This window comes from Berkeleyomyces rouxiae, assembly GCF_048999995.1.
Source record: "Berkeleyomyces rouxiae strain 22BRR77 chromosome Unknown BrBRR77_ptg000005l, whole genome shotgun sequence".
Lineage (NCBI taxonomy): Eukaryota > Fungi > Ascomycota > Sordariomycetes > Microascales > Ceratocystidaceae > Berkeleyomyces > Berkeleyomyces rouxiae.
This window is the reverse complement of record NW_027396495.1, coordinates 817,022-839,650: the sequence shown is the minus strand read 5'-3', so window position 1 is coordinate 839,650 and position 22,629 is coordinate 817,022. Positions and strand designations below refer to the sequence as shown.

The 22,629-nt window shown below is 54.4% G+C and overlaps 5 protein-coding genes across 5 annotated transcripts; all 5 read left to right on the top strand.

Moving 5' to 3' along the window:
• Window positions 1-1,122: 1,122 nt before the first annotated feature.
• On the top strand, window positions 1,123-2,919 carry BROUX77_005357 (uncharacterized protein; the record flags this gene model as incomplete). The annotated part of the gene is made up of 1 exon (XM_073750222.1): window positions 1,123-2,919. One exon carries the CDS (start codon window positions 1,123-1,125, stop codon window positions 2,917-2,919), a length of 1,797 nt encoding a protein of 598 aa, XP_073604243.1.
• Window positions 2,920-3,330: 411 nt separating this feature from the next.
• On the top strand, window positions 3,331-6,435 carry BROUX77_005356 (uncharacterized protein; the record flags this gene model as incomplete). The annotated part of the gene is made up of 1 exon (XM_073750220.1): window positions 3,331-6,435. The coding sequence occupies one exon, from the start codon at window positions 3,331-3,333 to the stop codon at window positions 6,433-6,435; it is 3,105 nt and encodes a 1,034-aa protein (XP_073604242.1).
• Window positions 6,436-8,409: 1,974 nt separating this feature from the next.
• Window positions 8,410-8,790, top strand: BROUX77_005355 (uncharacterized protein; the record flags this gene model as incomplete). Its single annotated transcript, XM_073750219.1, has 1 exon — window positions 8,410-8,790. One exon carries the CDS (start codon window positions 8,410-8,412, stop codon window positions 8,788-8,790), a length of 381 nt encoding a protein of 126 aa, XP_073604241.1.
• A 3,378-nt stretch (window positions 8,791-12,168) lies between these two features.
• On the top strand, window positions 12,169-13,134 carry BROUX77_005354 (uncharacterized protein; the record flags this gene model as incomplete). Its single annotated transcript, XM_073750218.1, has 1 exon — window positions 12,169-13,134. The coding sequence occupies one exon, from the start codon at window positions 12,169-12,171 to the stop codon at window positions 13,132-13,134; it is 966 nt and encodes a 321-aa protein (XP_073604240.1).
• A 3,101-nt stretch (window positions 13,135-16,235) lies between these two features.
• BROUX77_005353 (uncharacterized protein) lies at window positions 16,236-21,406 on the top strand (the record flags this gene model as incomplete). Its single annotated transcript, XM_073750217.1, has 5 exons — window positions 16,236-17,956; window positions 18,407-18,434; window positions 18,553-19,545; window positions 19,725-20,650; window positions 20,917-21,406. The coding sequence occupies 5 exons, from the start codon at window positions 16,236-16,238 to the stop codon at window positions 21,404-21,406; spliced, it is 4,158 nt and encodes a 1,385-aa protein (XP_073604239.1).
• Window positions 21,407-22,629: the final 1,223 nt, after the last annotated feature.

Below are 22,629 nucleotides of genomic sequence, written 5' to 3'. Positions count from 1 at the left end.
AGGAAATAGTTAATCAATTTCTTTGAAGTTGTACGTAGTTAGGTATGGCCATGTGTTTCTCTTATATAAGCACATCGACCTGATCGCATTGACCACGATCACCCTGGACTCATGGTGTTGGCGTGTATAGCGCTTTGGTGAAATGAAGGCTAGAAAAACAAAGGTACACGGCTAACTAGTTGATATCGTGGCTTGGTATCGACGTGTACACCGGCACATTCCATCACATTACTGATTGACTACGAGACATCTAACTTTCGCCTGTCTTACAAGGAGAGCGAAAGGTGCCATACATATAGTGAGCAATGCCAAGATATAGAGCATGAACCGGCCTTCTTGTCAGCCCATGTCCGGTTGGTGAGGTGTTGTCTCCTCAGACCTCTCTGTTCCATTTGCCCACTGTACTGGCCAATATCCTTGTCCCCCATACCGCCTTTCAGAGATCTTCTGCCCATGGCTAGCTGCATCTCTTTTTGTTAGAAAAAGAGTGCCTCTTTACATATATGAGTACCCCTCACTTAGATAAGGGCCCCTCACATAGATGAGTGCGCCACAGTCTCGTATAGATGAGTGCCCACACGACTGGACATACGAGGAGTATATAAGGGACACCAGGAGGGCGCCCGAAACCTAGAACAGAGGGAGTTGAATAGATCATCGATTCGCACACTCCTACAGGCCCTTGCACGTCCAGACATGTGGGCTATCCTTGGCGGCTCTGCCTGTCTTACAGCCCAGCGGCGTGTCATGCTCGAAGCGAATGTGGTAATGCTTGATAATCCGTGGTACCGCGACCAACTTCCACATACGACCATAGCTTGTAGAAAGCACGGGATCCCGTCCGCTCTCCCTTAGTTAACCTACAAAGCGCTGGACTAGTACTACGGTGGGTGACCACGTGGGAATCCCGAGTGTTGTATGTTTTTTGCTTTTTCTCCACTGGATTTCATGGTTACACAAAAACTAACATCATCAATCTTGCTGAGACACCTGTTTTATTTTGCTCGCTAGCCCACCTGAGCCGGCCTCTCTTTATTTGGTACCCCCCATGAGCTGCGTCCCCGACCACCTCCTGGCCTCGGCCGGCATCAGGGCATCTCTAGCCCCGCCAAACTGGGTTGAATGAAGGTTGTGCCAGATCAACATTTTCCTCGATTTTCAGAGGGCACCTTCGACATTTTGACCAAGCTAACAGCTACCATTATTGCAAACTACTTCACTTTATTTTCGCCCCCGACAGGTCCTGTCATCCCTAAGATGATCGCGTCCGTCCACGCGTCCGCGCCTCCGTCATTGACGTACGCGCAGGCCACCTCGCCCGCCAGCGACCCCTCCCCCGTGCCCACCACTGTCCCCTCCTCCGCGTCGTTCTCGCCGAACCTCGCCGGCCAGGCCCCTCAGGGGCTCCCCTCTTCCGTCGCGCGCGTCGCGACAGGCGCAAAACGCGTCAGGAGCGAAGACGCGCCCCTCCCCCAAGAGGCTCACTACGTTCCCATCTCGCTCCCGGTCGGTCGCTTCCAGGCCCTGGCCGACAAGATCCGCACCAAGCAGGATGCGGAAGCGGCCGCGAGAGATCGCTTGGCCAGCATTTTCTTGACAATGGCCGACAACTGCCTGGCCTCCATGGCCCCCCACGCGGAGGCCTTCGCGTCTACCCGCCAGATCGTTAACGACCTGGCCTCAATCCTGGAGAACGGCCTGGTGGCCGTGATGACAGGCTCACCCCTCGCGCCCCCCACGGGCGCTGCCACAAACACCTCTCTCCCCCCGGCCGCACAGCCCGTGCCACCCGCCCCTAACACGGCCCCGGCCCCGGCCCCGGCTCCATCAAAGGCCCAGCCTGCACACCACCCCTCTGCTGCTGCTCCTGCAGCGCCCACCGAGTCCTCGGACAAGGAATCCTGGAGCACAGTCGCCCGCAAGGGCAAAAAAGCATCCAAGGCCACCCAACCCGCCGCCCCCTCGACCGGAGCCCCAAAGGCCAAACAGGGCAATCCCAGCTCAGCCCCCAAGACCGCCCCCACCGACAACCGTCTTTTCGTGGTTGTGCCCACCGATTCCCCCCTCCGGAAGCTCTCGCCGGCTTACATCGTAACGAAGGCCAACGCGGGCATCCCCCGCGGCGAGGGCGCAGGCACCGCCACCGCCACCAAGACGGGCTTTGCCCTGACAGCCGTCCGTGACGTCGGCAAATTCCTCAGCCACGCTGAGCGCATCCGCGCCAACCTGACTGCGGAGAAGGTCCACAAGAGGGACGCTTGGTCCAAGTACATCGTACACGGACTGCCAACCTCGATCACGGTCGAGGACCCCAAGACCCCTGGCGCCGTGATGCTCCACCGGGTCACCCTAGACGATGTCCGTCAGGATATCGAACAGGCCTTTGGAGTCGTCTCCGCCAGCGCCACGCTGTCGAAGTACGTTGGCAAGGCGGGCGTGCCCACCTTCCGCGCCCACATCGCCTTCCACGAAGGCCTTGTGGCCCCGTCTGCGGTTCCCCGTCGCGTAGCGACACTTGGAGAGCTGCACATGGTCTCCGCTGACAACACCCTGGAGCGCTTCCCGTTCTGCACACGCTGCCGGGTCCGCCACTTTGACCGCAAATGCCCGGCCGATACCGAGACGCAGTCGTCTACCCCGGCAGCCGCCGCCCAGGGAGACAAGGCCCCGTCCCCAGTGCCCTCCCAGGCGCCTTCCACGGCCGTCACCTCGGCCCCCCCGGCCCGGCCGTCGTCACAGACGAAGAGCCCTTCAAGCTCCCAGGCTTCCCCCTCCCCTGCCTCCTCGGCGCCCAGCCAGCCACCGACCGCCCCATCACAGGCCGCCCAGCTGCAACCCTACCCCCTGCCCACCTCCAGCGAGTCCCCTGAATCACGGGATTCAATGCAGGTAGACGACAATGACGAGGAACTTCTGTAAATGTTAGGACACCCTAACGACACAGTATTGCAAATGATTTCTGCGAATGTGCAAAGGTCCTGGACCTGTGCACAGTCGTTGCTACATAAGGCGCATGAAGACCAGGTGGATGTGCTCTGCCTCCAAGAGGCCCCGTCAAGCGCAGACCCGGGGAACAGAACGTTCCCTAGGCACCCCTCCTATCAGGTAATAGTCCCGGAGGGTAACTGGCGCTCGAAACCCCGAGTAGCCACATACATTTCGACAAAAAGACACGGGCTTCGCTTCCAAAAGGCCTACATGAGAGAGGAACACCAGGATGTCGTCATTGTGGAGGTCCTAATCGGGGGGCACACATACAGCATTGTAAACCTTTACAATGCCGGGACAGGTTCGGCTAGGACAGGGGAGGCGCTACGTCTCCTGACCAGCATGCAGCCAGGGCCGCGGTCGGTGGTAGTGGGCGACTTCAATCTCCACCACAGCGCCTGGGACCCCCGGAGCGACACCAACGACAACAACGCAAAGCTTCTGCTAGCCTGGATGGAAGAGCGAGCCCTCCTCCTTGGCAACGCGGAGGGTGAGCAAACCCACGAGTCCGGAAGCGTCATCGACCTCGCATTGCTGTCTTCGGCACTTTTTGTCACGGGCGCGAGCGTCGACCTCCGAGAGGAACTCACCTGCGGCAGCGACCATTTCCCGCTCCTGGTGACCCTTCCTCTGCACGGCCACGCGCCGGCCCCGGCTCCACCTGGCAGGTTCCTTATGGACAAGCTAGACAAGGAGAGGTTCGATGCCGCGTGCAAGGCCGGCGCGACCCGCCTAGACTCCCTTGTCGCGGAGTACCGCAGGGCAGGAAGCCAAGTCCCACAGGACAGGCACATAGACGAGTTTGCGCGACTCCTGCAAAACGTCATTCTGGACGCGCTAATTGCCTCGACCCCAAGGTCCGAAGGAAAAGCCAAAAGCTTTCCCTGGTGGAACGACGAATTTCGGGAAGCCAGCGCCGACCAGAGGGCAGCTCGGGCCCGCGTGAAGCACGCCGGCTCGCCCACGGAGGAACAGGAGGCTAGGGCCGTCCGCCGCGAAGCCAAAAAACGCCTGAGGTCTGCTCTCAGGAGTGCAGCCCGGGCCTTCTACGACGACCTCCTCGCCAACGTCGCGCGGTCCCGAGACATCTTCCGGATGGTCAAATGGAGGACGAAAGCGCCGAACCGGCACTCCCCTGCCCTGGCCCCGTCCGATGGCGCGGAAGCCACAGTGCAGGACACCACGGAGAAGATCGCCCTCCTTCGCAGGGTGCACATGCCTTCCGACCGCCCAGGCGACGTCGACCCGCCACACATCGCTCTAGATGAGCAAAGACGGACCCGCATCACCAACGGGGAGTTGGAGGCTGCGCTCCGAAGCCCGCGCAACACCGCACCGGGCCCAGACGGCCTGACCAACAACGTCTTGAAACTCGCGTGGCCTGTTTTACAGAGGCAGATCATGCATCTGTTCAACGCGAGCCTTTCATGGGGCCACCACGCCGCCTCTTTCAAAGAAGCCAAGGTGATCGCCCTCGCCAAACCGAATAAGAAGGACCGTTCTTCGCCGCGGGCCTACCGACTGATCTCCCTCCTCCCGACTCTGGCCAAGTGCCTAGAGAGGATCATCGCCCGCCGGCTCTCTCACTGGGCGCTGGAAGCTGGTCACATCGGGGAGAACTACGCTGGCGCGGTCCCCGGACGCAGCGCGGAAGACATGTGCCTGCGTCTGGCACACTCTCTAGAGTTCTACGCCGACGGCAAGTCAGAATCCTCAGTGCTCACCTTTGACATAAAGGGGGCGTTCGATGCGGTTCAGCCCAACCGGATGGTGAAGAGATTGGTGGAGCTTGGTTGTCCCGCCGAGACTTGCCGCTGGGTGGCATCCTTCTTGTCCGGGCGCACGGCGTCGCTATCTCTCGACGGCGTGGCCGACCCTCTCCAGCCTACAGGCGGCAGCCTGCCCCAGGGCTCGCCCATCTCCCCCATCCTGTTCATGCTGTATATGGCTCCGCTGTTTAGGATGAATCTCCCCAGCTCTCTCCGCGGATACGCCGACGATGGCTGCTTGGTCCACTCTAGCTTGTCCTTGGAGGAGAATTGCACCGCCCTCTCTCGCTCGTTGGAACTGGTGAACAGTTGGTGCACAGAGAACGGCATGGCGCTAGACCTCGCCAAGTCTGACCTCCTGCACGTGACGCGTAAGCGCCACGGCCTAAACCCGGGCGCGCGTCTCCCGGACGGCTCCACACTCCAACCGGTGGACCCCCGCGGGACTCTGCGCTGGCTGGGCGTGTTGTGGTCCCGCAACCTGTCGTTCCTGCCGCACATCCGCGACGTAGCCCAGAGGACGGCGCCCGTGATCCGAGGCATCCAGATCCTGTCCGGTTGTTGGAAGGGCGCGCCAATTAGGGGGGCTCTCACGGCCGTCCGCGCCTGCGTGGTCACGAAACTGACATACGCGGCGGTCACGTGGTGGCGCCCTGGCCCCTCGCCAACCAAGCCTTCCCGGGCCCTTCTCGGGGCTGCCCACATCCTGGACCGTACGATCAGGAGGGGACTACGCGCAGCGCCGCCCCTATATTGCACGACGCCATGTGCGATCTTTAACCTGGCATCGGGGTTCCCCCCCATGAGCTGCGTCCTCGACCACCTCCTGGCCTCGGCCGGCATCAGGGCATCTCTAGCCCCGCCAAACCATCCCTTAGGGCTCGGAGACACCGCTGGTGGCAAGCTGGGTACGCTCAAGAGGCTACTCCCGCACAGAATCGCCACAAGCCTCCCTGCCAGGTGCAAGGGAGTGCTCCCGACAACCCGCCCCCCGCTGCAAGGCAACAAGGAGGCCGCAGCCGCGGCCCACCTGCTAGTAGTCCGCTCCTCGGACCCATCTGACCTCTGGATCTACACGGATGGATCCAAGTTGAGAGACGACAAGGTCGGCGCCGGCTGGGTGGTCATCCAGGACGGCAGGACCCTGTCCACGGGCAACTGCCCTGCCCCGTTCCGCGCCGAAGTCCATGACGCCGAGGTGCTGGCCATCGCCAAGGCCCTGGCAGAGGTCGACTCATGGGAGAAGCCACAGTGCCGCAAGGTCTGGATCTGTTCCGACAATCTCGCCGCAGTGAACCGGCTCACGTCTCGCTACGCCAAGCCGGGCACCTCCGAGCAGTATCTGAGGCGCGCCCAGATGATCTGCGCAAGCTGGATCAGACCGCACCCAGAGCGGCCGCGACCAAGGCCCTGGCCCGACGGCCCACCCGAGGTAGAGGCTATTTGGGTCCCGGGCCACTCCGACATCGCGGGCAATGAGCTCGCAGATGAGCAAGCAAAGCTAGGGGCTAGGACAAACACCTGGCTGGACGGCATGTCGCTCTCCTGGGCCCGCCACTATTTCCGCTCCCGTCTCGACTCTGCTTTCCGCGCCTGGTGGGCAGAGGAGGGGCGCGCCATCAGACCCCATCTGCACCGCCCAGTTGAACCCCAAGAAGGCTTGGTCAAGTCTCCTTGACGAGACCGATCGCAAGCTCGCCCGCGCTGTCCTGACAGCACTTTCTGGTCACGGCGACTTCGCAGACTACCACTGCCGGTTCAAGCACATAAACACTGTGTTAACCTGGCCGGTCTGTGGCACAGAAACCACCCCAAAGCATGCTTGGATTTTCCTACAACCCAGAACGGATGTCTAGAGGTGTCTTGCAGAACCCTATCGCCACTGGAATGTATTCATCTGGCTGGCTTCCAAAGCAGCTAAAGGTCCGCCGGTGCTCCTAGCCCACTGTCAAGAGAGAACGGAGACGGATCCGCAGAAAGGGGACTCCCCAGTCAGCCCCCCACCCGACCCTTCGCCAGCTGACCCGACCTTGTCCGGGACAGCTTAGTCTTCGGGGCACAAACTTTGGTGAGGCTGCGCCGTCATCTCTCTTTCTTTTGTTGTTAAAAAGATTACTATTGCAACAGTAGTTAGTGAGACTAGAACTATAGGTCTTGTTTGGTGCTCCATAAGCAAAGGACTGTCTCTGCGTTGAGCGGGTAGGAGACGTTCTGTCATTAGACTTCGGGATGTGGGGTTGATGCATGGTTTAGATTTTGGCTTGTTTCTGTTATGTAATTCCAGACACTGGAAATAGTCCCCTGTCGTATGCCAAGCCTCGTGTGCAAGAACGCAGGGTAATGAAGATAGTCGCTTCAGTAAAGGGATTATACTCTAAGGAGTCTACAAAGAACCATCCGTGTTGATACTGCCACCTCAAACAAGCCCGTAGTTCTGTCTTTCAGAGAAGGAGTCATTCGGCACTCAACGCATTGCAACTGGCCGAGAGAATCTCGCAATTCGGGACTCTCCACAATCATAAAGACTTATCCGTGCCATGTATTCTGTACTACCATGCATTGGCGTTTCCACTTTTTGTAATGAGCTATCCCGGTGTGCATTGTATAGTGAATATCTAGTGCTCCGGAATGTTGGGTCGATCCAAGCGCGGTAGACGCGGTTTTTAGTTGCATAAGCGAAAGAGACGACAAAAGCGATGTCCGCAAAATTACATGTGGGGGAACTATCTCGTAGCAGGGTCTAGGAGATACATTTTACTAGAAATCAGCGAAGAGTCGGAAGGGTTAGATCAATCCTATACAAGGCTTTGAAGACTGGGCTGGGTTTGTGTTTGGAAAGGAAGTGCGAAGAAGATTGGCCCAACATCTTTATCGGCAGCGTACGACTCTCCAGAAAAGACGACCCTACGGTAATTTCTAGACACTGGTTCTTTTAGTTTTTGTCTAAGCCTCACACAAAATGACTTCCACTTGGCAATACATGGGAACCTTAATGACAACTAGTCCATCGTTAATACCACGCATAAAATAAGGCCATCCTCAGGGCTTTGGCGCCTTTGCGGTTCGCGTGTTTATTTCGGTCATCAAAAAGGCTTGGTATATCCACAGCACACAACTTAGAAAGTGTTGCATTTTGTTGAAGATCTTCTCCATCGATAGCGTGATCTACTGGAGATACATCGAAGACGGTCGTATACGCCAATGTAGATAAATATATATCGAAGAAAAATTTTTGTAGTCAGAGTCGCCAGCCTGGGCCTTCTTTTCGTAAGCCTAGCCGCTGGGTCCTTGGATGTATAGCCCAGAAATCACGGCGCAAGTCACGGACCTTTCATGGTACCGGATGGTACCTCATGTGAATCTGGGCATGAATCTCACGATATGCAGTGACGGGGAATCCACCTTGAAGACTTCTCGTCGTACGGCGTGTGTTATGGCCAGGCATGATGTACCTTGAGAAGTTCAGTAGTAGTGTCGGCTATAGTACAAGAAATACTAGAGAAAGCCTTTGGCATATCATCACGGTCCAAGCATTGATAAAGACTCATCAACCCTCTCTCCGGATGGTTCCTGGCTGTCTATCCTCACTTTCAATAACTTTACATCCCATCCACTCTTCCAAAACCTTTTTCAAGTTCACTCTTCATTTGACATGGCTCCTTCGTTTTCGTCTCTTCTTGCCACCGGCCTGATCGCCTCCCAGGTTGCCCTGGCCCTGCCTACATCTCCTACTGAGTCTTCAGCAGATGCCTTCTCGTCGGCTCCCGGTACTTGGTCCGCCAAGCAAGCCCGTGATATTGGCTATTCTTTGGATGGTTCTGCATCCCTTGCTAAGATTTACACCAAATACAAGGTTCTCATGCCCCAGGATCTGAAAGACGCGCTGAACAGGAACCAGAAGCGCAGAGTCATCTCCACTCCTTTACTTGAAGTGGGAACCTGTGGTAGCAAGTTCGCACTCGCTACAAAGATTGGTTTCAGAGAGGCCAAAATTTACAATCTCATTCTTGACAACGCGTTTCACGGTCTTTAGGTTCATTCCCCGGCGACTGCAAACCCTAAGGTCTTACAGGGTTCCTACACTCCTGCCAGGATTTTCGGTGGTGAGCTATTCGAAGGATACCACTGGGAAACTAAAGATCCAAATGGAAATACAGCTTCAGGTATTGGATATACGGAGGTAGTGTCCATCAGTGGTCTTGCTGTTGAAACCCAGATCATACAAGTCGCGGAAACTGTGCCTAACAACTTCCACAATCTTCCATCTGTCTCGGGAGTCATTGGAATGGGAATATTCACTTCCAAGTCTCTGGAATTTTATCCCTATGTTGACTTCATGAGCAACGCGGGATCCCAGTTTGACAAACAGGTCTATACAATTGATATCAAACATTACTCAACCGGCCAAGTCGACTTCGGCTTTGTTAATGATGACGCAATCCGCAGATCGCTCGGATATAGTCGAGTGGACATTAGTCAAGGCTATTGGAACTTCGCGGCCTAAATCCTTGGAGATGTCAATGTTGAAAGTCTTGACCATGCCTTGGCTGGTAAAGAGCGCCTAGAGAATGTCATTGCTGACACTGCTAGCGACCTTGTCATGCTCCCCCTCAAATACGCCGAGGAGTACTTCGAAACGGTTAAGAATGCCAAGTACAGCAAGGAACACGCTGGTTATGTTGTCCCCTGCACCAGTAAACTACCTGAATTCACCTTCTTTTCCGGTGAGAGCCCAATCTCTATCCCCGGTAGATATTTGAAGCTCAACCGGGTTGACGAGGGGGCTGATCTTTGCTTTAGCGGACTGCAGTTTTCGGATGAGCTTGGTGTGAATGTTCTCGGCAGTCCCGCTTTCAAGGCTGGGTTTGTGGTATTTGACCTAAACAATGAACGGATTAGTTGGGCATACAAAGATACAGTAGATGAGGAATATGGCTGGACGAACCGAGATCGAGTTGATGAAGAGTATAGCTTATAAGATAGAATTCCAGGACAGTTGTTCGTCAATATGATCTCAGGAAAGTTACCTTCAAATCTAAAAAAAAAAAAAAAAAAAAAAAAAAAAAGAGAATTATGTTTTTACACTATAGGCATGTCACGATCCCATCCGGGTCTATCAAGTACGTACAACACGCGCGAGGAGGCCGGCTTTCGTAGGCCTGACGTATGCTGAGTACTCCTCCCCGACCAGCAAACTGTTGAAACAATGCAATCAAACCAACTTAGTTACTTTTTGCCTTCTTTACACTGATAACATGACCTATTTGATCGGGGCTAGAAGATCTCAATGATTAGTATCTTCCTCTCTGCTAGTGGCACTACTATTTATGCTTATTTCTGGACGTCTGGGCCCGGGTGGAATGGTGATTTCAATATTGCACCCTTCACCACCCTTCGGTAACCGAAACTCACTTAAAGTTGTGTCATGGTTACTTGAAAAAGAAAAAAATAATAACAAAAAAAAAGACTAGCAAACTCATCGCTCATCGCGCCTATTTAGCTAAAATCTCTTTCCAAGCTGAAGGCCATACTCTAGGCCAGCTTAAGCTTTTGTTGATTAACATGACTGAATTGTCAATTAGTAAAACCTTTGTCCCGAAAACTGTGGTCCTCGGGGAACTCATTTATTAGTGAGTTTCTAGATGCACCACAAGGTGAGGATATTGTTAAGAATCTCGCTCTAGAGAGCTGTTCTTTTTTTGCCCTTCCAGCTTAGTTATACCGAGTAGCACTGTCTCGATGGCCGCTGAAGCTATGACTTAACACACGGCCCCCAAAGTCTCACAATGGAGTCACTAGATTTTGGAGCCTACAAGTAGAGTTGCATGTTAAGTATAACATGAAATGATCTAACAATAGTACTAGGGATGGTGAGATTATCTCTTGGTGAAAGCATCCCTTGAGGAAAGGCAAGCCCGCATGTGAGTTCGTAGGGTTTTTTGTCCGAGAATTGAGTAGCGCTGTGCGCCCATGCTCCCTCCGTGATTTCCCGGGTGGACCTGAATCCATGTGTAGGACCTTGTCAATAATTTCTTCATTTTTGTCTGAGTAGGGCCGCAAAAGTATTAAAAGTTTCCGCCCTACAATCTGCTCGCTCCCCGACGAAGTCTGTCGGCGTCCTTTCATAACAACTCATAGCCTGGAGTTAAGCCCTGCAAAAAAACTGGTATTTCCGAGAATCCCTGGACAATAACTTCAGTTCTCTTGTGTGTTTATATTTGGCGCGGTTGACTGGCACTGTGCCACAAAGCATTGGCGCGACCAGAGATAATCGAGTACATAGTTATACCTAACTATACATGTACGCGACTGGATATACCATTTACAAAGCGGTTGCCACGCCGTCCTTAGCCTTGGCTTAAATTTTTCAGATCCTCCCTTGCTTCCAGAAGACGGGAACAGAGTTTCGGCACTGTGAATCTTGCGATGGCCCACCAGTATTTGTAGACGGCGTTTTACCATCGCGTCTAATCGAGATTAACAGCGCGTCAAGCCCCTGACCTTGTGTAACTGTCGGTGGGGCCGTTGTGTCAGGGGCATGTACCAATGTACCAATGTACCATAACTCCGTCCAAAAGAACATCCAGGACAGACATGGCTAGTTAGTTACATAAATAGCAACATTCGCCGTTATAGACGCTGAATGCAGCCAAGTCAGCCTCCACTGTTATTCTAGTTTGCCTCATAAGCCATTGGTGCCGGTCTTCACATGGCGTGCAGCTCTTGCAAGAATCTACGCATGTGCTGCGAGTAGATGAAAAGCTCACACTTATACCATAGCTCTAGAATATCTACGTGTGCGTGCAAGCTCCAAGCACGCGACTTAGCCTGGCTTGGGCTTCTAGTCCAATACAGGCTTGTGAAACCCCCACCTTGGCGCGCTTTGGGAATGTATGGATGGATGTCTGTGTGTGTACCCAGTCAATGCCGGACTGCGCCTATGCTTTGTATGTTAAGCAGATGGAGTTAGTCGATCGTGAATGCCATTAAAGATCAGGCTACCTTTTTGGATGCACATGTTAATGCTATTAATACTTTCAAGTGGATTTGGCGGCACCGATTCCCAATTAAAACAATCCTAGACGGAGTAGTCAAGATGTAAGATGGAAAGAAAATATTGTTTTGCTGTGCCGCCCATCAATGGGAATTTTATCTCCAACTCGTATCCCATGTTGACCTTGGCTGAATAAACAGCGTTCAAGAAACCGATTGTCAAAATCTACATATACCGCACAATGTCGCCCTACTTCCGGGGAAAATAGTTTCTTCTTGGATCATCATCCACCTTCAGTGATCTCCACCTCCCTTCACTTCCTTTTTTTGTCTTCTTTTTTTCTTTCTCTTCTCCTGACTCTCTTTTCTGACTCTAATTTTTTTCTCTTTTGTTTGTTTCTTTCATCTTCATCGCATCATGCATTTAACTCTTCTCACGACTGCCGCCTCGGCAGCTATCAGCCACATTGAATGCCTGAGAGACGTTTGCTCTGGCTTCAGTTTCGATCTTGACCAAGCCCACAACCCCAGCTGGATGTCTGATATCCCCGACAACGTTGAAGTGTCGTCTCTTTCCATCCCCGGCACCCACAACTCTATGACTGATGTCATCAGCAACCATATTGTGCTTCAGTGCCAAAACACCACGCTAGCAACTCAACTTGAGGCTGGTGTCAGATACATTGACGTCACTGCCCATCTAGAACAGAACCGCATTGATATCTTCCACGCCAAGAGCAACACTACCTATGGCCTGGATATGGTCCTTTCCACTGCCTATGATTTCCTCGACAGCTACCCCACCGAGGGTCTGATCTTGCGCATTGAAAAGGATCCCTGGGCCGACGTCGATGACTGGGTCTTTGAGGACGCTATTTCTCAATATCTGGACTCCGACACCGAGCTTGGTCAACGGTCCCGCTCTCATCTTTACGTTCCTCCCAGTGCTGATTCCTTGGCTCCCAAAATGTGCGATATCCGTGGCAAGGTGATGATCCTGCAAGACTTTAAAACTAGAAATCCTGGTCGCTTTGGTATGCCCTGGAGGTCTCCTGCCATGAAGGTGTCGCAGTGGAAGATTGCCAAGAGTGACTACATTGGAATGGGCGCCAAATGGATTGTCCTCAAGACCTCCCTCGACTCAGCCAAGGATGAAATGGAAAACATGCTCCACATCATTGACGCCAGTGTCAGCATCGGCGTCACCCCCTCTGGTGCTGCTGATGGTAACTTCGTTCACCAGAAAGGCGTCAACGATCGTCTTGGCAACTATCTAAACGAGACAATGGATGCTCGCACCGGAGTTCTGGCCATGGACTTCCCTGGCAAGCAGCTTGTCAACCTCATTATTGCACGCAACACTAAGCTTCGGCAATCGTCCTAAGCACTTGCGCGCTGCTGCTGTACATTGTTGCTTTTGGTTTTGACGATAGAGTTCCTTGTTTAGAAGTTTCGAGTGTAGATAACTACTTGTGTTAATATTAATGACTGCATTACAACCCGAAACAAGTCCTGATAGTTATATGTGTGTTCAAATGTGAATACTTATAATTGTGCATCAAGATGCTCCTCGAATTAGCTGTGCCTTATTCTCAAAGGAGCCGTATTTGATCAGGGTTCATGTCATGGGTGTGGTATTATTTATCAACGTTTAACGTTTTCCGTGTCTTGTTCTTAGCTAACTCGGGATTGAATGGAATGAACTTGTTGTGGTCATCCTCGAGCCCTGAGGAACTGTCAGTGTATATTGGAGGACTCACTGTTGTCCTTCACAGAATATGATTCCGGACCGTCACAAGTTCAAAGAGTTAAATAGAGGTATTGAATCAATTATCCCAAGATGTAAGAACGATGATTGATGATTTACAAGTCCATAGATACATACACCAGATAGAAAGAGCCATTCTTTATATCCAAAATCCTCATGATTAGACCTTAGTCCAAGAGGTAACCCATAGGTCTTCCACTGTGGAAGGCAAACTTCCATTGCTAGCATAAGAGATAATTGCTGATACTTTCATGCTGATGACAGGTGATGTCCGTGACCATGTCACGATGGAGGTGGAGGGTAAAACTTACAAGAAGATGACAATGGCACATTCATTTGTCCCGTGTCAGACGTGAGTTGAAGTTTTGTCACAATGTTAGAGACAACTTAGATGGAAATGTGAGGTAGCCCTAAGTTGGTGGATTCAAGAGTTTGCACTCGCAATACATCAACAGGAACAAATAGTTTAAGGCCTGCGAGGGATGACAGAAAATCGGGAAACAAGAAACAACCCCGAAAGCGTATCACAGGAAAGTCCAGCCTAATCATGGCCACTTCACCACTGCGGCCTATTTTGCGCTCCTCATCAAGCTCTACCGCCTTTTATCTAATATTTGTCTTCGATTAGTTCCAGGCTGTCTCGATGGGCGCGTTCGGTTTGTAGTGGCACTACTTCTTTAGCTTCTAAGCCAGATACTTTCATGGGTTGTCATCTCAGAGTAACACGACAAATGGCGTAGACTTGACTTGACTTGATTATATTTATCGTCTACCAAAATCACTAAGATCACACGACGCCGGATTGGTTACCGGACGGAAATTTAAAGTCCTCCGCTCGACACGCCGCATAGTTTCTGTGTGTTCGGGATGGCGCACCATCCCCAAGCCCCGAAGAACCAGTGGTCCACACTCCGATACGAGCAGCAAGAAACACAAGTACAAAAGAAAAAAAGAAAAAAAAAAATTTTCCCCAGATAAACCCTAACTCCCACACAGAGTTGACCATCCCCACCAACATTTGTTCGACCGAGAAACGTGGCCAGACACAAAGTCGACTATCACAACCAGCGTGGCATGGGAAAACCCGAGTCGTTGAGCGGGTGAAAACCCATACCAGGTGAGCCTCCGGAGGCTAGGAGCGTATCCTTCCGCTTTTCGAAGTGGCCGCCGCACCGAACCATGGCTGAGGCCCGATGCAGTCCCCGAGTGCCACAGCAGGACAAAGGGAAGACAAAAGAAAAAGAAAAGAAAGTGATGGACTGTCTGAACCTTCAAAGAGACAGTCCCGAGTTGCGAAGATGGATCCACGAGTTATTGTGTGTGGCGGCGATGAAGGGCCGGCGATCGCGAGGAGGGTGTCGTGAAAAGGAGGCAAGTTGACGGCGAGGGAATCCCTCAAAGTTGGGAGAAAGCGGACTCGGGCTTCGCAGCTCGTTGTCATGTTGAAGAGACGAGAATGGCAGCAGCATTGGGATCGTGTTGCGTCTATTCTTTTTTCGAGTTGTGAGGCCTTGAGCCCGTCTTTTTTTCCCTCTCGTGGGTTGATCTTGTCGACGTTCGCCCCTTTTCTCACCGCCGCTGCGATCGTCGTCCCCTCGAGCGCTCTGCACTGCACCTCAGGGAGACACACTAACTCTCGATGGACCGCCTTTCTGGAAGGTTCAGGTAGTCCGCCCCGTGGCGCGGGAACCGTATCGCTGTGCCTTATCCATTGCGCACGCTACGGTTACGCCAACTTTTCTTTCTTCCAGTCTCACGATCACCAGACTTCTGGAGACTCATCTGGCCTTGGTTTTTCGCTCTTTCGAGAGCCCCCAGGCCACGTCCGCTGATTGGCCCGTCTGCGAGAATTTTTCTCGTTTTCTCGCCCTTTAGCCGACCAGCGAATGTTGGTGGGGATGGTAGCTCCACAGCAGGGCTGCGCTGGTTTTGGTTCCACTTTTGGGGATGGTTTTGAGGAGGTCTGCTTTTGTAGAAGTTGATGAAAATCTGTATTATAAGCAAATAAAACTAAAGCTAACAAAATCGCGATGAGGGGAAAACCTCAAAGTCCACATCATCTAAGTACCTGCTTGTACCCTTTACATAGGTACGAGCTAAGTTCAGTTAGACCCACTCCATGAGTCACATTGAGGAGAGGGTTCGCCAATCATTTGGCCTATGTTGGTCATGTGTTCGAGACCACGTGACCGGGTAACTCTGAGCGCCTCGCAACAGCTTTTTGTTTTGTTTGCTTTGTTTTTGTACAAATTGTGGTCATCCCCAAGCCAGACAAAGACCCTTCTCTCCCTGGCTCATGGCGTCCCATCGCCCTACTACCATGCCTCGGCAAAGGCCTCGAGAGGCTCATCGCCAGGAAGATTACGTTCCTAGCCCTCGAAAACTCAATCCTCCACCCGCAACAATTTGGCGCCTTGCCGAAAAGAAGCGCATCTGACCTGGTGGCCTGCGTCATCCATGACATCGAAAGAAATTGGGCGGAGAGCAAGGTGAGCACCTTATTGACCATGGACGTTAAAGGTGCTTTCGACGCAGTCCTCCCCGGTCGGCTCCAATGTCGGCTCCGCGAACAAGGCTGGCCCTCATACTTGACAAGCTGGGTGGGTTCCTTTATCTCCGACAGAAAATGCCGGCTACGGATGGGCTCGATCCGATCGACAGGGAAAAACATATCGTGCGGTGTTCCACAAGGCTCTCCGGTATCCCCCATTCTGTTCATGCTGTTCCTTCAGCCTCTGATCAGCACCAAACACCGATTCAGCTACGCAGACGACGTGGCTATTCTCGCCAGCGGCCGGTCGCCTCTGGAGTCTGTAGCCTCGGCTCAGTCTGCTGCTGAGAAAATGCGAAAATGGGCTCATGAGAACGGAGTAGAGTTCGCACCAAACAAGACTGAGGTGCTCCACTTCACACGATCCCGCCTCCACCCCCACCCTCCGGTAACTATTGGTGGAACCACAACTGCCCCGAAGAGCTCTATGAGATGGCTTGGCTTCTGGCTCGACTCTAAGCTGTCGTTCAACAAGCACGTAGAGACATGGTCCACCAAGGGGCGCAAAGCAGCCAACTTTCTGAGATCCATCTCGAACACGCAGAGCGGAGTCCCTCCTGCCATGGCCCGACTTGCGGTCATTGCTTGTGTGATCCCTACCGCAATGTATGGCGCAGAAACGTACTGGCCAGGCCTCCACCGGACGAGCTCCAGAGGCAATCAGGTCTCCACTCGGGCTAAACACCTCGCAAACAGAATAGAGGGCACGCTCCGGGTCGCGATGAGAGCGGTGCTGCCAGTATGGAAGACTACGCCCTCCTCAGCCCTTCATCGTGAGGCCGCAATCGCCCCCGCCTTACTCCTCCTGGAGAACAAACGACAAAGGTTAGCCGCTAGGTGGACAAGCCTGGACCCTGCTCACCCGCTGGTATCTCGAGCCAACGCCAGCCCTGAAACTAGACTCGGCCGAACTCTTTCCCTGATCGAGCACAAACCGCCAAGACCCAAACTGATGCCCCCGCCCAAGACGGCACAACCGACCAAAAAGACCAAGGAAGGCTACGACTTCTCCCCGCTCCGGAAAGCCGCCGACACCCGTGACATCTTGGTGTACTCAGATGGCTCCAAGCTTGAGGATGGCCGCACTGGCTGGGGATTTGTCATCTTCCAAGGTGGCCATCTGCTCGGAAGCGGTCGCGGCTCCCTTGGGACGAACCACGAGGTCTATGACGCTGAGATAGCCGGTGCACTGTTCGGCTTGAGGATGGCCCTCCAGACCCCATGCACCTACTTAGCCGACAACATCCTAGTAGTCCTAGACAACCAGGCCGCTCATGACTGCCTCCTCCCCGGGGCCACACCGACAGACACCAGCCAAGACCGCATCCTTGAGTTCCACTCACTTGCTGGCACTTGGCCCAACCGACACCGCTACCCTCGAGTGCAAGTGGGGCAAGTCCTCCCGTTCTGGGTCCCTGGACACAAGGGCATTCCCGGCAACGAAATGGCTGACACTCTGGCAAAGGAAGGCGCGTCTCTGACTCCACCACCCAACCTCACCCCCTCTATCGCCCACGTTCACCGTGTGGCACGCGAAAGGCTACGCGTTGCGTATGCAGAATGGTGGGCTACCTCAGCCCCCACGTCATACAAGGACCTCGGGCTCACGGCGACACTGAAGGCCCCCTTCGAGCTGACAATCCCTAGAAAGACTCTTGGTTGGCTACTCGCTGCTCGTTCCCACCACGGGGACTTCGAAGAATACCACGAGCGCATGAACCACGCCAACTTTAAAGCCACATGCTCATGCGGGAAACGAAAAGATCCCCTCCACCTCTTCTTCTGTTGGAAAGGCAAACGTCTGTCGAAGGTCTTCACCAGGAGGCCCATACACATGACAATCGACGACACCCTGACCACGAAACAAGGTGCACGCGACTTCCGCAGGTTTGTTGAAGAAACAAAATTCTTCGTAGATATATGCCCGTAGCCTGTAGCTTGTAGCCATGTTTTGGTGGACGGTAGGAGAGAAAGCTCAGCCAGGATAGCGCTGCTTGAGTCCCCTCCCGCTCCCCAGTTCCGACCGGTTTTTCCCCTTCTTCCGGGGTTCTTGTACCACATAACTTTTCCTTTGTTTTCCGGACCTTCACCTTGGAGGGATTTTCGAGGACCCTAGGGTGCCTCGACGTCTAACGATCCAATAGGGTCGGGTCCACGTGACCCACAGACAGACGTAAAACGCAATAATAATAATAATAATAATTTGTTTTTGTACAACAGGGTTTGGGCCAGGATTCCGGGTTATGTTTGGGGGCTGCACGCACGAGGGACAGTCTTGGTCGTTGGGCGGGTGGGGGACCTCCCGTCATTATACTTCGCAGTGTGCAGGTTCTATAGGCAGATTCGGGTGCTGTGTTTGATAACTGTATGTACCCCCTAGTACCAGCAATGGTCTCCTGTCGTATGTCGAGAATACCTCACGAGTAGACAGGTAAAATAAAGACAATCAAATCAAATCAAATCAAATCAGGTAATCCGCGAAGTTTGACGCGGCATGCAAGGCCGGCGCGGCTCGCCTGGACGACCTTGTGAGAGAGTACCGGAGGTCAGACGGCCAGATCCCGGAAAAAAAGCACATTGACGACTTCGCGAGACGGCTACAGGATGTGATCCTGGACGCCCTGGTCGCATCAACGCCCAAGTCTCTGGGCAAGGCCAAGAGCTTCCCATGGTGGAACAAGGAGTGCAGCGTCGCGCGTGCGGAGCAAAGCGCAGCGCGGAACAGGGTGGAAAAGGCAACGACACAGGCCGCAGCACAAGAGGCCAGGACCGAACGCCGCGAAGCCAAGAAGCGCCTCAGGCGCGCACTCAGGAGCGCGGCTCGGGCTTTCTACGCCGACCTGCTGGCGAAGGTCACTGATACCCGAGACCTCTTCCGTATCGTGAAATGGAGGACGAAAGCTCCGCACCGCCACTCCCCAGCACTATCGCCGGCGGACGGAGCGGAGGCCACGGTGCAAGACACCACGGAAAAGATCGCTCTCCTTCGCAGCGTGCACATGCCTTCCGCCCGGCCAGGGGACATCGAATCCCCCGCCCTGCAGGTGGAACCGAGGACCCGGGGCTCCAGGACGGAAGCCCCGCCGACACGCGCCCGAATCACCAGAGACGAGGTGGAAGCTGCTCTTTGGAGGCCGCGCAACACTGCCCCCGGCCCGGACGGCCTCTCGAACAACGTCCTGAAACTGGCCTGGCCCTCCCTCAAGCGGCAGGTCACCCATTTGTTCAACGCAAGCTTCTTCTGGGGCCACCACCCTGCCTCCTTCAAAGAGGCTAAGGTGATCGCCCTGCTAAAGCCCAACAAGAAGGATCGCTCGTCGCCACGGGCCTACCGGCTGATTTCGCTGCTCCCGACCCTGGCCAAGTGCCTGGAAAGGATCGTCGCCCGCCGTCTTTCGTGCTGGGCGCTGGAGGCAGGTTACATCCAAGACAACTACGCCTGGCGCACTCCCTCGAGCGCACAGCCGACCTCAGGGGTGAGTCTTCGGTCCTCACCTTTGTTATCAAGGGGGCCTTCGACGCCATGCATCCGAATCGCATGGTCAAACGACTGGTGGACCTGGGGTGCCCGGCTGGAACATGTCGATGGGTGTCCTCGTTCCTGGCGGGCAGGCGGGCTTCCCTAACCTTAGACGGCGTCTCCGACGCTCTCCAGCCAACAGGTGGCAGCCTCCCACAGGGCTCGCCCATCTCCCCAATCTTGTTCATGCTGTTCATGTCGCCGCTGTTCAAGATGCCACTCCCCTGCACTCTCCGCGGGTACGCTAACGACGGTTGTCTAGTCAACTCAGACTCGTCCCTCGAAGGCAACTGCTCGGTTCTCTCCCGCTCTCTGGAGCTCGTTGACAGCTGGTGCACGGACAACGGCATGGCGCTTGACCTGACGAAGTCCGAACTACTTCACGTGACGCGCAAGCGTCATGGACAAAACCCAAGCCTGCGACTCCCCGACGGCTCTACGCTGGAGGCGGTCAGCCCTCGCGAGACCCTGCGCTGGCTTGGCGTGCGCTGGTCACGAAACCTCTCCTTCGTGCCACACATCCGAGACGTGGCACAGAGGACGGCACCGGCCATTCGCGGCATCCAGATTCTGTCCGGGTGCTGGAAAGGCGCTCCGATCAAGGGCGCCCTCACGGCGGTCCGCGCATGCGTGGTTGCCAAGCTGTCTTACGCTGCGGTCACATGGTGGCGCCCAACCCCGCCCAACGCTCCGCTGAGCCGCGGGTTACTGGGGGCCTCAAGGCTCCTCGACCGCACCGTCCGCAGAGGCCTCCGCGCCGCCCTGCCGCTATATTGCACCACACCCTGTGCAATATACAACCTCGCATCGGGCTTCCCTCCCATGCGCTATGCGCTGGACAACCTCCTTGGGTCGGCTGCTCTCAGAGTCGCGCTGGCCCCGCCAAACTACCCCCTAGGCTCCATAAGGCCAATGTGGGGCATACTGGGTGAGCTCAGGAGTATGCTCCCATACGAGCTGTCCACGAGCTTCCCGCCGCCGTGCAAGGGCAAGCTACCTTCGACCCGGGCCCCGATCCGGGGTGACAAAGAGGCTGGATCTGCTCGGACAACATGGCAGCGGTAAGTAGGCTCACGTCCCGGGACGTCAAGCCCGGAACCTCCGAGGAACACCTTCGGAGAGCCCAAACAATTTGCGCGGACTGGTTACGTCCCGACGCCAACCATCCGCGGCCAAGACCGTGGCCAGATAGAGCTATTGAGGTGGAAGCGATCTGGGTTCCAGGCCACTCCGATGTCGTGGGCAACGAGCTCGCCGACAGACAAGCCAGATGGGGTGCAGACATAATCACCACAAGGACTGGCATGTCACTCTCCTGGGCACGCAGTGAATTCCGCGCCCGGGTCACTACCGCATTTCGCGCCTGGTGGGAGGCAGAGGGTCGCAACACCAGACCTCACCTGCGCCGCCCGGTGCAGGCCCCGAAGAAGGCTTGGACAAGTCTCCTTGACGAGACCGATCGCAACCTCGCCCGCGCGGTGCTGACAGCTTTGTCAGGACACGGCGACTTTGCGGCCTATCACCGCCGTTTCAAGCACGAGGACGCCGTGCTCTCCTGTCCCCTCTGCGGAGCCGACACGAGCCCGGAGCACATCTGGGTTTGCCACCACAACCCACAGCGGGTGTCCAGCAGCTCCTTTCAGAAGTTAATCGGTACCAAGCGCGGAGCTTGCTGGCTGGCCGCTAAAGCAGCCAAAGCCCCCACGGCCCTGCTGGCTCACCGCCGCACGAGGCCGGACACGCAGGCGCAAGACGCGGCCCCTCCCGCGCCCCCTCTGCCACCTGGAGACGGCGTACCCTCGGGGTCTCCCCCTTAGCGCGTTTGCGCTGCCATCACCTCCTTTTTCCTACTTGTTTCTCTCTTTATTTGTACTTCCCTTTATTGTTTCCTTTGTATTTGTTTTTATGTTTTGCCTGCATCAGCGGCGAGGCCAGGACTCTGGGCCAGGTTTGGGGCCACACAAGCAAAGGACAGTCTCAGGGCTGGGCGGGTGGACACACTTTAGTCATTACACTTTGTGCGGGGGGTTTTGTACGCATGGTTTGGATTTTGGTTTCTGTTTCTGTATGTAATTTCTGGTACTACTTGTAGTCCCCTGTCGTATGCCGAGAATACCTCGCGAGTAGGCAGGTAAATAAAGAATTAACCAACCAACTGGAACACATGTGAATAAAGACTTTCAAATCATAACTGAGGTTTTCTGGAACGTTCAGTTAGCGCGTTTTATAGCTTCATGTGTATCTGTCGTGTGCTGAGAATACCCCGGGTAAGAATTTCAGTTCAAATTGGTAGGCCCAGTTGGCTAGGGTTTTCTCATGACTAGTAAATCTGTAAGGGTTCGCCTCATCGGGTGCTGTGTAAGCTTTCAGCTGAGCCAGATTAAATCAAGCCGAGCAAGCTGTTGATTTCCCCCACCGCCGACTCGCCCCCTATTCACACCACCCTTCTCACGATCCCCAACTCCCTATCGTTGTCGGACAGTCTAGCTTGCGGGACCCTCCTTATCAATCAGTACTGTCCCTCCAAAAGCTCAGCTTTTTTAACATCTAATATTCCAACTCCCACAAGAAAGAGGACAGTCCCGACATGACATGACAGCCTTGGCCTCTCGGACTTCGACCATACGACGCCTGCCACAAACCAGAAATCCCGTCCAACCATTCCTGGAACCTACTACTGCTGGCTGCCAGGGACGGAACCACCATGGCATGTTATTTTCAGGGGCATGCCGCCGTGTTGCTGCGAGAGAACAAAAGGTAGATATCAAGGAATCCAATAACTGAAATCCAGTGTGGGTGCTCGTTTCTAACAGTCAATCCCCAATCAAGTTTTGCTAGGTCTTGCGTTGAGGGATTTCCCGGAACAATCTTTTGCTTACATATCTCACACTCGGCTCCAGCTTAATAGCGCTGAAAGTCATTGCTCTCGTGCTCTTCACTCTGTACCTCAGCGAGAATCTTAGAGCCAACTGGATCCAGGACATGATGGACTAAGTGTGGGCCATATTCTCCATTCTCTCGACACCTTCAGCACTCGGGG